A 16,022-nucleotide genomic window follows, 5' to 3' on the forward strand; every position below is an offset into this window, starting at 1 on the left:
AGGTTGAAATTATGACATGTAGTTGTGGATGTTACAGAAAATAGATGATTTATTTGTGCTGTCAGAATATGGAGATTGCCTGTTATCATTTGTCTATCAGAATATTGTGCATTTGCTGAACGGACTATTCAATCATGGACCCCAGGAAAATTGACAGCTGATAACCCAGAACTCTTATGAGGAAAGGAAGGAATGTTTGACAACATCATGAAACAGTTCATTTAAATAGAGGTTATTTGGTATCTTAACAGGTATTTTGTTACTTGGTCCATTTATCTGAGGGGGAAAAAAACCGTTGCTTTCAAAACAGGAAAGCATATTGGATCTATTATATACCAGTGATTAGCTATTTAGGGTGAGGGAAAACCCTTTGGGTTTATTGAGGGAGGTCAATCAGGACTATGATCCATCACATGTTCTATAATTAAAATAAAACCATTTTCACATAAAAATTCAGGCACTATTAAACTGTTTTATACTATACCCATCCCCATACACACACATTCGCAGAAACACCCACACACTCACAAACATAGTTTTCTCCTTTCCATATGTTGCCTTGGACTTGAAATATGTCTGAATATAGCCTTGAATTTGTTATTCGCCTGTTGGCTTTTCATTCTGTATGACTAATAAATGTTGTTTTAGCCAATTTGTTATCTAAAAAGGTTTTGGTTTCCTCCATGCTTGCCTCCTACAATTGTGTGGAGGCATGTGCACGGCTTGGCACCTGGCTGCTGTAATTGTGACACTGGCAGCGCAAGACCTGTATCACCTGATCCAACCAGCAGCTTCAGCTAATCACAGTGTTACGCGACTGCACCCAGCAACATCAATTTACCCAACAAATCAGCCACCGATAAATTATGAAAATGAATTGTTATATTGATTTTATTTCTTTCTTTGTCCCCGCTGCAGACATAACATTGTGTATTTGTCATGTTACTTGGTCCTTGGTCATTTATGACACTGTTAGACGACTACAGCATGCTCAAGAGAAATGTATCCAAATAGCGGCCATTACCAGGAATGTGAGGCGTGCTTCGTGTAAACATTAATAATTGAGCCGAGTGATGTCACAGCCTCCATGGTGAATTGCCAAGTGTATTGATTGCCGCAGTAAGGAAAAATCAATACCAGCAGTGTTCTGATGCTGGGTGGACATTATAAATTCCTAGTTCTCCTACAGACTGCTTGTCGGAATAGTTCATCTACAGATGGAGGGATAGCAAGTGGCCATATCAACGAATGGTCATTTCCAAGTTTCCACAACCGATCAAGCTGAAGTGTTATTTTGTAACTGGATTTGTCCCTGTGTACCACCACTGAACAATGGTATTCTTTTGTGTAGGCAAAGTCTAATCCGAGTGTAACATTTGGCTGCCGGTGCTAACAGCATCAGCTGGCCAGCACCTTGGAAATGTGGAATAAGTCCCGTGCAATAATTATACTGACCTATCATGACTGTTTTTATTCGATAGAGGAAACATTGGTCACAAACACATTTTAGGACTAAATATGATGACCTCTGAAACGGCAAGAAATTTCAAAATGTAAGTAGTGAAGCAACTAGTGGGTGTTTTTGTACATCGGTTTCTCAATTATCAACTAATGACTCGCTCACAATGGCTACATGTATGTATATTCAGTACAGAGGTATTGATCATGTTTTTAGTATATATATATATATATTTGGATTAACATTGATCAAATGTCTGATAACAAAATATTGTAGTTGATGGACGATTACAAGAGATTTGACCTGTTGAGCTAGTAATTTGGTGAAGATATTTTGTGATTTGTGCTGTATTGATTTTGTTGAAAATGTTTCAGTTATTGTGCTATATTCATCCTGGTTACTGTGTCATGTCTGGTTCCGAGAACATACCTGGCACAGTGACGCACGAGTACAATGATCACACTGGTGTTTACGGTACCTGTCGTCTTTCATCTCACATATCCCTTAGATCAGTTACAATAGACTTTGTCCTCAGGAAAGAGGGAAAAAAGACCTGTAAACACTCAGAATATGTGTCTAGGCTCACGTCATTCTTTTTGTTGATTATTATGCAAATATTATACAAAACAGAAAACATTACTATCTAGAAAAATGACTGTGTTTAACATAATCCTTTGTGCGTGTGTCACTTGTTGATAGCCAAACATTCTTCTTTTGTCTCATTGTTTAGTTTAGGAAGTCATTAGATTTCTCATTTCCCACACCGCTGTTCATTCCTGCCTCTGTTTTGTAAAAGGTCATCTCCGGCTTGCATGTTTTCACAACTGACAAAAATGTTATTTCCATTGAGGCAAAACTTCATTCATCATGTAAGTGCTTAACAGGCTAACAGTCTTTGTGCAGGAAGTATTACACCATGTATGAGTTCATACTTGAGTGAATCATGTATTGGTTCAGGTTGTGATTTCATTTCTAGGTAAACCTTAATTTAAAAACAAAGTATTTTCTTTAACCAGGTCCACTCATAGTTTAAAAATTCCAAGAGTCACTTCTTTTAATTTATTTGTTTGTGTAGGAAGTGTTATGCCATGAATTAATTAATACTCAAGTCCGTTATCCAAAGGTTAATTCTTATGTTAAATAATTGTTTTGAATATCGATCGATACGGATTACTGAACTGATGCATGCATCCTTGTATCTGCCCTTGTTTTCCGATTGAAAACCTACTGGCAAACTCCAGGACACTTGGTTGTAAAACTTTAAAATCTGGACTCAGATCTTTAATCAGGTAGCCCACATGCAATTTGTAAGTCGTTGCCATGACGAAGTATTAAGATATTATTAGTCTAGAGTCTAGACTCTTAGCTTTAGAAGCATGGAGCCAGATATCTAAATCTCCCACTTCAGGATAATTTATCAATTCCATTTCATTATTAGGATGGAATTTTATATCTGATGTTAAGCTTACAGTTACTGTCGATGAGTACATTACATTCTTGTATACCTTTTTTGTTTGTGACACTATCAATAGAATTTGGTTTACAAAGCCACTACAGGGTGTGACTGAAAGTTATTTTTAGTGTACTCTATTCTTCATCACAGACACTGCTCTCATGTATTTTCAGAGCACTAGGTTATTCATTGATTGAATGCCTTATAAATATTGGAGGAATATTAGCACAAAAACACTTTAAAACACAAATTAAACTGTTGATTTTATTTCTATGTATTGTAGTTCCTGTGAAAATAATGTATTAGACGCGAACTCGCCAAACTGCGCACAAGTTTAAAGTGCTTTGTTAGTGACTTGATATCTGAACCTATTAACGCATATTTTTTACACTGACAAGCATGTGTAATGGTTTTACATGGGTTTTAATCAAATGTTGCCCCTAATCAAGCCTCTGCTACTCTCGTCTGTTAACAAGAATGCCCTTTGTCCATAAGGCAGTTTGATAAACCAAACATCAATCTCTACAGCTTGTATTTTTTGCGTGTGTGCTGAAACGAGAGTGTATTGACCCAGGCAGCCCGTAAACGTGTGTGTTTGTCCAGCAGGCAGGCTTTGATGCCCGTGACCAATCATTTCGATTGATCCACGTTCAGGTGCCACATCATTGTTCTTGGCTTTACTAATATGACCTAAAACAACAAGATTAATATTAATTCATCCCACGAGATGCATATATTTCTAGTTGCCATATAGCCTAATTAATAATATTGATTTGTTATCTTGGCAGTGTACTTATTGATACTTGGATTAATGCCAAAAAGAATGTTATTTATGACTTTACTAAATACTATTTATAACTTTAGATATATACAATATGGGTTTTATTGTTGGCTTCTGTAGTGTCCTTAATAAGTCATTTATCTTGGGATCAAAATATTAAAACTTTTACATTAAAACTCGTATAGAGCTGCAAGAGTGTTTAAGAAAGTAACAAATCTGTACAGAATTTACCTGCATGCACATGTTAGAAGAACATGCTTTAAATACCCAAGTGTCCAGGGTGAATGTATGTTCGGTGTCAAAACAGGTCATTGCTTTGGTATGTTTGTCAGTGACATGTCATGCTGTATATTGACCTGAATCTAGCTTTAACTTTTAAACCTTTGTTTTCAGAATGATAAAAATTATTAAAACTTGCAATGTAGAAGAAATGCTGGATATTAACGAATATTATTATAAAATTAAAAGTGACACAATTTGTATAGATCTTCGCAAACATGCATACATACATACATACACACACATACAAACATACACACAGTGAAACCTCTCAAAACTGGACCCTCAGTAAACCGGAATTCCCTCAAAACCGGACGTTTTACACGGTCCCGTGATTTGCGTATCTTTTAACACTAAAATTTACCCACTCTAATTTGTCTAAACCGGAAACCTCTAAACTGCACCAGATGAAATTATCCGGTCCCTTTGTATTCCTTTAACGCAAATTTTACCTCAGAAAACCAGATGGTCACACCGACGTCAATCATTACTGCATTACTTATACTTTGAATACCCACTCAGCCGATAATGAGATGGCGTACGCAGAGCTAATTACATGTGCTCATGTTCCAGTGTCACTGTTGTGCAGTTGACAGATATCAATTAAGAGATTAATTAACAGCTTTAATGTTTAAATAACTGGAGCAAACATGTACTCCCTTTATTCTGAGCTCGATTGTTATAAAGTTAGATTAACTTACAAATTTGATTGAGCTCCTTTTCATAGCTTACATGTACGTCTCACGATTACCGCAATGAACGGCAAAGGAACTAGGAATTTAATTCATTTTTTCAATTGTTTGAACCCTTTTTTGTTGTTTTGTTTTTTATCTTGGGCAATTCCATGAAAAATTATGCCTCTGGAGTGAATTTTTTCCCCCCTGTTATGCCTTTATTTTTTTACATGGAATTATATGTTAATAATCAGTAAACCATAAAATACTCAGGTTTTAATTCAAAACTGTGTCATGTGACCTGGTGGCCATCTTTAATTTTTGCTATTTCCTCCTAAGAATAGAACCCAAATTGCACTGAAATCTTTTTCTAAAATGTCATTAAAATTGGACGCATGTGATAAAGATAAGTATTGCATTTTGTTTCTAAGATCTTAAAGCCGCACACCCTAGTTCCATCCAGCGAAAATAAATTATAATTTGGTTTATCTACAAACCTGTAACACACTTAGATCACGTTTTTATCAAATGGAGTGAAAAAGCAGGTTTTATATCGATAAATACCATGGGAATCCCCATGTCCCAATTGCTTGAAATAATTTTGAAAGTTAGTATTCTGATGTCACCGGTAGATGTCGCTCGAAGCACAACAATGCCTACATCACGACAAATTTCACAGACTTGGGGTGTGTTTCTTTCACCTCTCCTGGACATGTTCCAACTGTTCTGTCCTGGTTGTATCTTCTCTCCAGATATCGTAAGACTTAGCAAAATTATTGGTTTTAAGGGTTTGTAATGTTTTGTATTGAGACACTTACTTGTCTGAACTTTATTGTTACTGAAAATGTTCACGAACTGTGAAGAAAAATCTCACAAATGAACAACAACAAATCGGATGTTGATTGCGCGAACCATGCACGAGAAAACAAACCGAACCAAAATGATAACGGTCACGTGATATACCAACATCTGTGACATTGAAATGGAAATATCCCCTCTAAAAATAGATTAGACCTTGTCTGCTCAACAGTTTTTTCTCAGACGGGCGTGCGATTTTATGAAATACGAAAAATGCATTTTGTGGTATTACAAAAACCAGGATTACCAAAAACACTTCAGGTGAATGGAAATGTATATTGTAAATAATAAACGGTAAGTAAAATGCAATTTTATTTGTGAAAAAATGGGTTTAATAGCGAAAAACAACGCTGTAATGGTTAACAACTAGCCGTAACTAGGGTGTTTCCCTTTAATGGTAATTCCCAATTAACACAAATTAATAAATTTGGAATAGATTTTTATGAATAAAAACTTGAACTTATAGCATGACCTTGTTGTGTCGGTTACCTTTTGAAGCTTAATTTTAATATTGTCCCCGTACAGTGCTACCATATATTTTTTTATATATATTCTCTTAGTTGTGCCATGGTTACACAACATGGCCACATAATAATCTAAGTGGGCACACCAAGAAATAAAATTTATTGGTAACTGACATAACTTCCCAATCAGTAACTGACGTAACACATTAACACATATATTATTTTCCATTGTTTTATTTCTTGGAAGCATAATGTAAGATTGAGAAATGTGATAATTCCCAAACTAGAGAGAGTGCTATAAAAAAAATTAACAATAAGTTTCAGAATTTTCTTGACCTTTGCACTTGTAAGTTTTATAATTTCTTTATTATCACATCTGTGTAAAACTATAGAAAAAACTGTTTTCAAGAATTGCAAATACTGTTACTCCTTACAAGTTAATCTAAAGATGTCTATTTCACTAAAATAAAATAATAATGACTCAGTTAACACTGTTTTTAAATAGATACATATATGTAGATGATAGCAGTTTTACCCTTATACTTCAAGATATATACTGAACAAAAAAAAAGAAACTTCCAATTTGTATATATAGTATTTGTTGTGTTAAAGAATTCATTGTGTAATGAAATTATATAGGTTGTATTATCAGGATTCATGAATTTTATCGATTATTTTTGCACTGTTAATCGTCGACAACGTGAAATTCAATTTGCACGTGCATGCATGGTTCGACATGTCCCGTATAGTATTCGGTCAATTTGTTTTACTTGTCTTACTGACATTGTTGTCAAGTGAACGAAAACGCTTCAAAATTTGTAAAAAAATTAAAGTTTTTTACATTGTAACATTTTTAGAATGCCAAGAATACTCAATAATTTACGCGAACGGGCGATTGGCATGCTTGATGCTGGCATGTCAACAGAAGACGTTGCAAGGCATGTTGGGAGTTCTACTCGAGCGATACGAAATTTTCGCGTAAGATTTCGAACGACAGGAAGCACCAACGACTTGCCACGTCGTGGACGTTCGCGTGTTACAACGCGTGGTCAAGACCGCTATATCATGAACACACATTTGCGCAATCGATTCCAAACTGCCACTGCTACTGCTGCTAACACACCTGGGCTTCATAATAACCGAATCGGTGGGCAAACTGTTCGTAATCGTCTGCGGGAAAACGGTTTACATGCACGACGTCCTTACGTCGGATGCGTTTTAACGCAACGTCGTCGTGTAAATCGTCTTAATTGGGCACGTGTACACACTCATTGGATACGGCGACGCTGGAATACCGTTCTTATTTTCCGGATGAATCCAGATTTTCTTTACAACGTGGTGATGGCTGGGTGTGCGTCTACCGTAGGAGAAATGAACGCTATGCTGACTGTTATGTTCTTGAACGAGATCGTTTCGGGGGTGGGGGTTGTGTCATGGTCTGGGCAGCCACTGCCCATGGTTATCGTTCACTACTAGTCGTCATTGATGGCAGTTTAAATGCTCAACGTTACCGCGATGACATTCTCGCTCATCACGTCATTCCTCTGTTCCATAACAACGCTAACATCTCGATTTTTCAGCATGATAATGCCACCTCTCAAACAGCTAGAGACACTGTAAATTTTCTTAGGACAAATAACATTGATTTCATTGATGACTGGCCCGCTAAAAGTCCTGATCTCAACCCCATCGAGCATGTCTGGGATAGTCTGGACAGACGATTGAGGCGTCGTCCCAACCCACCCGCTAACGTCAACGAACTTCGTCAAGCGCTCATTCAGGAATGGAACAATATTCCACAGGCAGAAATCAACACTTTAGTCAATTCTATGCGCCTGCGATGCACTGCAGTGGTCAATTAAAGAGGTGGTCATACCAGTTATTAAGTGGGTGTTTGTTGTTTTAACCCCTACCACACTTGGTCAAATTTCTCCCAGTTTCTGTTAACCTATGGCCATGATTTTTGCACCAAACGATGCATCATGGAACACTCTTTAAATGCATATATAACAATTATTCCCCCGGTTTGTTTTCATCAAGTTATGTTCAAGCAAAGTTAGCGGAAGTTTCTTATTTTGTTCAGTATATATTGTATAGCTTTTGATGTCAGATGCACATATAAGTTGTTTCATTAGATATTATTGTATTGCTTGTGATGTCAGAGGTAGACATTGTTTCATTAGCTTAGATTAATATATGTACAGCACAGTTTATTGTAAACAGTATCTATAATGTTTGTTCAATAATAATTACCGGTAACACAAATTTAGAATTGCAATTTGATACATGCAGTGGCAAGTCACTTATTTTGCTATTTTTACATTTATTTATGATAAATAACTAAACATTAGATGATTTTATACATAATCTTTCGTAATTAACTCAGAAAAATAAATCAACATTACATCGTACTTCCACAATGGTTTCCCATGAATTCTTGGCTAAAATTGTAAAGTACATAGACAGTTTGCATCAGTTATTCAACAAAACAGCCAATCCTTTGTCATTGTGGAACTCAAATTCAAAATGTGATTTCATGCAGTTAACTGTTGGTCACATGAAATGAATTTTGTTATGATATAATTCTTTTTTACCTGTGAATGAAGTTATTTGGTTGTAATATTTTATGGGCATGTAATTTAATTCAAGAATAATCTTTACATTTCAAAAGATAAATAAAATAATAATAATAATTTTTGGAAATGTATTATGCAACTTTGAGGTTGCCCCTTTAATAGTTCTAAATAGCAAATGTCCTTTCATTTGATAAATTGGTTACTACTCCTGAACATATCCCAAGTTGCTGATGTTTTTAGTAGAATACCTCCCAAGACAGCAACCTAGAAAATGAACAAGAATCAAGCACATTTGAACGAAGACAGAAAGAGGTTGGAGAGGAAAAAGAATGGAGAATAGTGAAAAATGAAGCAAGATAAAGTGATACCAAATAAGAAAAATAAATGAGACAGGACAGCATGCTGAGAATAACACCAACCCCCCCCCCCCCCCACACACACACACACACACACACACACACACATTTTCAAGAAAGAATATGGGTTATTTACAATATCTTCCTTACTCCCATCGATTTCTTACGAAACATTTGGTTCGGTTCTGTCATTTGGTAATGTCATAAGAAAGTAAATAAAGTATATATACTTGGAAATTGCAAAAAAATCAATTGGGAGTGGGAGTTTAGACTGGCTGGCATCGAGGGTGCAACTGCCCAAGTTACTGGGGGGGGGGGGGGGGGGTGTGGAAAATTGTGAGAACCTGATGTCCTTTAATGCAATTTCTTGCATTCTACAAGTAAACTTCCTCATGACAAATGCATGTATATGCATATTAAAATAATAATAATTTGCTTTGAGCAGGGATAGGGTTGGGAAATGGGGGGTGACCCCAACCCACCACCCTGAACATGCTCCTATTGTTAGTTTATTTAATTCCCTTTTAAGATTTATGTATGTCTTACAATTTAGATGAACCAGTTGCCAAAGACAAATGTTTTATTTTTAAAATATGTTCTTATTAGTTTTTATGATTCGCAAATGTTGCATCAGTTACTTTTAGTGTTAGTCAGTTACCCATTATTAAAAACGTTAATAAAAAATTCCTTGTAGAAAACTTAGTTCTCTTGTTCTAGTGATCATAGATTACCTATGCACTACACATTTCTATATATACCTGAAAACTTGATGCTTCAGATTCAGAGAATTTTGGCAAGTTTAAAGACATGTCAAATACAAGTTACTTTTTTGTTACATGTTGGAACATCCAGCGAAATGCTGCCATGTTGAATTATCGCTTGATGATAAACTTAAAATAATTTGAAAGTTCGAAAGTGTACCTGGTTTTTTTTCTTCAGTTTTATTAGTTATTATATCAATAGAGAACACCAACCAACAAACGTTTACCTCAATACTGAAATCTCTGTAAACCCAGATACCCCTCAAAACCAGACTTTTTCCTTGGTCCCATGGCTGTCCGGTTTTGAGGGGTTTCACTATAACTATACTGACACACAATGAAAACGCAAAACAGATATTTTGCAATATTTTGTTGTGATTAATGAAAAATATATTTATTGGACTTAAAATAACAATTTATGAGAGGAAGCCATTGATTGGTACTTTTGTCTAGGTTTTAATCCTGGTTTTGTTCTCGTTACACATACAATAGCAGAAACACAAAATGGTGTGAAATGCGTTCACTACATGCTCAATCATGCTGCATGCAATGCACGTGAAATGCCAGTATGTGGACACATAAAAGTCATTTAACGGTGTCATATTCCTCGTCACATTAAGAATGCCACGACTCAGAGAAGAACAAAGGGAGCGAGCGTTGGGCATGGTTCAAGGGGGGACTTCGCAAAGCCAAGTTGCTAGGACGTTCAGAGTCCATCCATCAACTATTGGACGACTTTTTGAATGCCATCAACAGACCGGGAGTGTCCGTGATCAACCTCGACCTGGTCAACGTCCTTACGACCCCACGCCAAGATCGGCAGATTTGACGATACCACCTCCATGACCAGTTCAGAACTGCAACGATGACAGCAAGCAACACGATAGGACGTCAACTCAGAACGGCTGGACTCCGATGCAGACGCCCCTACAATGGTAACATCATGACACCGTGACATCGTGCTGCGAGACTACAGTTTGCTCTCCAGAATGGTAATCATCCACCAGCCTTTTACCGGAGCATTGTTTTCTCAGATGAGTCCCGTTTCTCGGTCTCCTTTGCCGATGGAAGAGCACATGTGTACAGGAGACTCCATGAAAGGTACGCTGACGGATGTGTGAGGGAACGTGATCAGTTTGGCGGCGGTTGTCTGATGGTATGGGGAGCAGTCAACTGTGATTTCAGGAGTGATCTCATCATTGTCCACAATGCCCTTACAATCCAGTGTTATGTTGACGTTATTCTAAGACCAATTCTCCAGCCACTTTTGCGCTGTCACCGAAGACCAGGAGGTCCCCTTCTGTTTCAACAAGACAGTGCCCGTCCACATACTGCAAGAATTACCCAGGCATTCCTGCAACAAGTCAGTATCACCGTTATGAACTGGCCCGCCGTTTCATCGGATTTGAACCCAATTGAACACATGTGGGATGAGTTAGGACGTCGTGTACATCACCGCCAGCCACCACCGCGTAACGTTGCTGAGCTTGCACAGGCATGGCAGGAGGAGTGGAGGAACATTCCTGTGGCTTATTTGAGCTGTTTGTGCCAATCCTTTCTCTGTCGTCTTCACGCATGCTCACGTGCCAATGGTGGACACACCAGATACTGACCTTGATATGGGTGGGTTGAACTTTTCGATTACAAATGCAACTCGAATACTGATGATAACTGGCCATGTTTCCATGTGAATGTATCTCATGAATATCAGTCATTAATGTCATATTACATTATCCATCAATTCATTAATAGTTTGTCGTTATTTGCAATGAAAAGTTGTTTTTGCGTTTTCATTGTGTGTCAGTATATATATCTATATATATATATATCTATATATATCTATATATATATATATATATATATATATATATATATATATATATATATATATATATATATATATATATATATATATATACTAGAGGGGCAGGGCTTGGCACAATGGGTGAGCAACACCCCATTAATGTGCATATCTTTGTTACATGTAACCTGCCTAGAAACAGCTGCTGTCTATTTATTAATTTGTACAGTCAATGCAGGTGTGTAGTCAGAACCACACATTTTATGGCTGCACACCGCCATTAACTTCAGCATAAATTTCAATACAATTTCTATGTCAGAATATAGTCAATGAAAAATAGGACAATGTCGAAAAGGCTGTGACTGATATTTTTAGGAAGTGCATTCGCTACCTAACTTCATGCAGAGAAAACCAACAAAGGTTGACCACAAACATGTTCAGTTATCCACCATTATGCCAGAGCATGGCCGCATTTAGTTGTTATATAAGTGGTAGCATACTACATGCACGGGTCTTGTCATTTAGTACTCATAATGATGATTAGCTTCAAACAAACAAGTTATTTAAATGCTGCAATGGTCAGCCTACTTGTAATAATCAAAGATTTGAAAAGGCATGCCAGTATTTTGTATTCTTTTTTTAATGAAGAACTTTAACCTAAACTGGACTATATTAAATTGTTACAGGAAGTAACAACATGACAAATGGTGATATAGTGCTTTATTTTGTTCACATTTGGCACCTAAATGCATCTAAAATAAGCATGGGATGATTACCTTTCATAATTTAATGTTGAACCGTTCAACACATACAATTACAGTGAAGCCTGTCTAAATTGAGTGATACCGGGCACCTAATATTTTTCTGATTTATACAGGATCTGATGCTTAAAGGGTCGGGTTTTAGAAATTAGAAAATTTGGGACCGCGAAACTGGTCCGTTTTGACAAGATTCCGGTCTACTCAGGGTCAGCTTTGACAAGATTCTGGTCTGCTAAGGGTTTGGTTTAGACAGGTTTCACTGTACAACAAGCCGGAACAGTGATTGGTAAGAGATTTTTAGGTCCTATGAGAAACACTTAGGTTTTTCATCATCCTTGTGTTTAACATTAAAATATCTGTCCATTACATTGCATATGTTGTTTGTGTTTTTCAGAAAAAAGATTGAGGAAATTGGCAAGATGACGGGTCTGTCTCAGGACGCGATCCTGGGCAGCACGAAGACGGTGATTCAGGGCTTGGAGACGCTGAAGAATGAACACCACCAGATCCTCAACAGTCTTCTCACGTCAATGAAAACCATCAAGAGGGAAAATGGAGACACTAACCTTGTCGAGGAGAAGACCAATATTCTCAAGAAGACACTGGAAATGATCGATCTAGGGCTCGGAGAGGCACAAGTAAGTCAGTTACCATAAAATGTTATATTTATGCAACTTAATTTTTGCTTTATTCGTGCAAAATGATATTAATGCAAACTTTAAGATCCTGCAAAAACTCAAATATTTTGAAGTACTAATAATCATTGATTAAATATTTTGAAGTACTAATAATCATTGATTAAATATTTTGAAGTACTAATAATCATTGATTAAAAATGGTTTTGCAGTAACATCAACATGCAACACAAATAAAAACTGGATTTGGCTTTTATTTTTAATAATTCAGTTTCTGTTCTTTGTAATGTGTATCATGTAAATATATAAAAAAAATTTATATGAACTACCAAAAACAAATCTATACAAGTTCATTTAGAAAGAATTTCCATCCATTTTTATAGAACAAATAATTATGGTAAGAAAAAAAAAAATTATTTTAAAGATTTTCCTGGTCTCTGCTATTTGTTTTACTGACAGTGAATACCAGTAATTATGTATTTTGATATTAGATATGTATCAAGGGTCATGCATTAAAGTCTTCTATTCTGATTTCTAGCTCCAACTCATAACTAAGTCTTGACTGACTAATTGTATGATCTATTGATTCAATAATTGAATAAATATACATTTCCATTTAATTAGAATATACACAATTCATATTATTGTAATTTGTTTAATTATGTATATGGATGATTTCTGGTTTTAAGGTAATGATGTCTCTTGGCCATCACTTCCAACATGCTGAAGCAGAAAAGCAGAAGCTGCGAGCTCAGGTGCGGCGGCTATGTCAGGAAAATGGGTGGCTGCGAGACGAGCTGGCCAACACCCAGCAGAAGCTCCAGGGAAGTGAACAGAGGGTGGCAGCACTGGAGGAGGAGAAAAAACATTTAGAATTTATGAACGAAATGAAAAAATACGATTCTAATAGTACCAGCTTGGTAAGAGTTGTTTTACTATATATAAGTACACTGATAAAAAAAATGAAATAGCATTTTAGATTGAAATTGACAATATATATCAGTCAAATAATATGAAATTGCATTTTTAAATTGTCATTAACAATATATCAAATAAATAATATTATTATGACAGTTTTTAGGACTTATGCTTGTACTGTTGTCTCTTCATATTTGCAGTGTTAATGCTTGACATCCTAAGTAAATTTAAAACTTGTAACATTGTGAGCAATTTCTGTTACGTTGGGTATACTTTAGATGCTGTTATATATGAAATATTTTAGCTAATTAATTTGATCAACATTGAATTTATTAAGTTTGAATGTCTGTCTTTTCATTTATGGAATTTCAAATTTGTGTGTTTAGATAACTACAAAATATATTGTAACTGAAGTTCTCCATAATTATTTGTAATTATTTTGTTGAACTGGATGATTACTTCAGACAAATATCATTATTGTTACAGCCTGAGGACAAAGAACAAGTCGATCAACAAACATCACAGACTGGCCTTGACCTTGGTTTTCCAGATGATGACGAAGATGGACCCTCCCCAGAAGGTAATAATCACAAACAGAATTCCTTGAAATACCAGACAGACAGACATAAATTCCACGGATCAAATTAGATTTTAAAATTTTAGTTCTAATTTGGAATTTTTTATTTTTTATTTTTTATTGTGGTGTTATCCTTATAAACACTTAATCCATCCCATCCTTGTACAAAAATGTGTTTTGTAAATAATTTCAGTTTTGTTTGACGTTAGAAGAAAATTAAATGTGTTTTCAGAAACAAAAAACCAACCCATTTTTGTGTTCAATTTAGAAAACAGTCGGCTCAGAAATAAATAACAAGTATAACATAGCATGCAAAAAAGATGTTCCCTGTGGGACAGACTATAAGTATGTAGTATTAACATTTTCTTCCATATTTGCTTTCATAATTTTGTAGTTAAATACCGTATTTGACCGGAAATAAGCCCAGGGGGTCAAAACAACTCACTGTGAGCTTAGCATGGGGTGGGCTTATTCCCAGACAAGGGGCCAGTTTTGTTGAAATTTTTTTTAATAATAATAATTAAATCAACTAGGAAGAAAACAAAAAACGTTTAGTAGCCCATCTATTAATTAGTGTTCCATTTGTTATTAATAAATAATAATAGTTTATTAATTAAATTGAATTTTTTCACTAGTATCTAATTATCAGAAACACACCTTCTATGTTACAATTTCTTACCAGTGCTGTTTATTTACATCCAAAATTTAATGCTGAGAAGACTTAAAACAACAGCAATTAACAACAAACTCAATAGCGTCTACACACGTTTCTGACACAGGTGACAGGCAGCCAGCTAACACTACAAAGAATTGTCAATCTAGGTCATTGTTCTTAGCCAATCAGAATAAGGTATTTGCTTAATTAGCATTAACTGCGGACCCAGTGTGGTGGTAAAAATAGACATTGGTTTTAGTTCAGACTTGGGCTTGTGTACTTCAAAGAAATACTGCAGGAATGAAATTGAAAACAATGTTACACACTGTTACTGTTAGACTGCTATATCTCACTGGTGGTAAAATATTGTGTTACATTTGTGTTTAATTATCTGCAGGAGGTATGACCTTTTAAATGAACTTTGAGCAAACTTGCAATTTCGTGTTATTTATAAGGTGACGAAGTTGGGCGTGGGCTTATTTACGAATGAGGGCCTAATTTCTTAAATGCTATCAAAACGGAAGGGGGCTTATTCAAAGACATGGGCTAATTTCCGGTCAAATACGGTACTAGACGTCGGGAATAAATGTCTTATTTTTGCACTTTGTCAGTTCTCTCCCCAACCCAACCAAGTGCTATGGCCCAGGCTGCCAGTGGAGGTTACGAGATCCCAGCCAGACTGCGGACCTTACACAATCTAGTCATCCAGTATGCCTCGCAGGGTCGATATGAAGTGGCTGTGCCTCTGTGTAAACAGGCTCTCGAGGATCTAGAGAAGACGAGTGGCCACGACCATCCCGACGTGGCCACCATGTTGAATATATTGGCACTAGTGTACAGGTAAGTCATTATTTTCCATGGTCGGATGTTGTAGTAAACATATCAAGATGTGTGGGGTAGTGGAAAATGAAAATTAATGGTGGGGCAGTGGAAAATGAAAAATGATGGTGGGGAAGTGGAAAATAATGGTGGAGCAGTGGAAAATAATGGTGGGGCAGTGGAAAATGAAAAATC

At 36.1% G+C, this 16,022-nt stretch overlaps 1 protein-coding gene across 8 annotated transcripts in view; it reads left to right on the plus strand.

Moving 5' to 3' along the window:
* The window catches only part of LOC121371741 (kinesin light chain-like), a 68,192-nt gene that overhangs the window by 24,093 nt on the left and 28,077 nt on the right, over positions 1–16,022 (plus strand). For 3 of the 8 annotated variants that reach the window (XM_041497851.1, XM_041497850.1, XM_041497854.1), the window contains exons 1-5: positions 1,347–1,553; positions 12,618–12,861; positions 13,548–13,778; positions 14,263–14,356; positions 15,620–15,848. In XM_041497851.1, coding sequence (XP_041353785.1) covers positions 1,519–1,553; positions 12,618–12,861; positions 13,548–13,778; positions 14,263–14,356; positions 15,620–15,848 — 833 coding nt within the window. In that variant the 5' untranslated portion in view covers positions 1,347–1,518. Of the gene's footprint in view, positions 1–1,346; positions 1,554–12,617; positions 12,862–13,547; positions 13,779–14,262; positions 14,357–15,619; positions 15,849–16,022 lie in introns of those variants that run through there. The other 5 variants (XM_041497852.1, XM_041497855.1, XM_041497849.1 and 2 more) reach the window with 4 other exon arrangements.

Source organism: Gigantopelta aegis, chromosome 4, assembly GCF_016097555.1.
Source record: "Gigantopelta aegis isolate Gae_Host chromosome 4, Gae_host_genome, whole genome shotgun sequence".
NCBI classification, from domain to species: domain Eukaryota; kingdom Metazoa; phylum Mollusca; class Gastropoda; order Neomphalida; family Peltospiridae; genus Gigantopelta; species Gigantopelta aegis.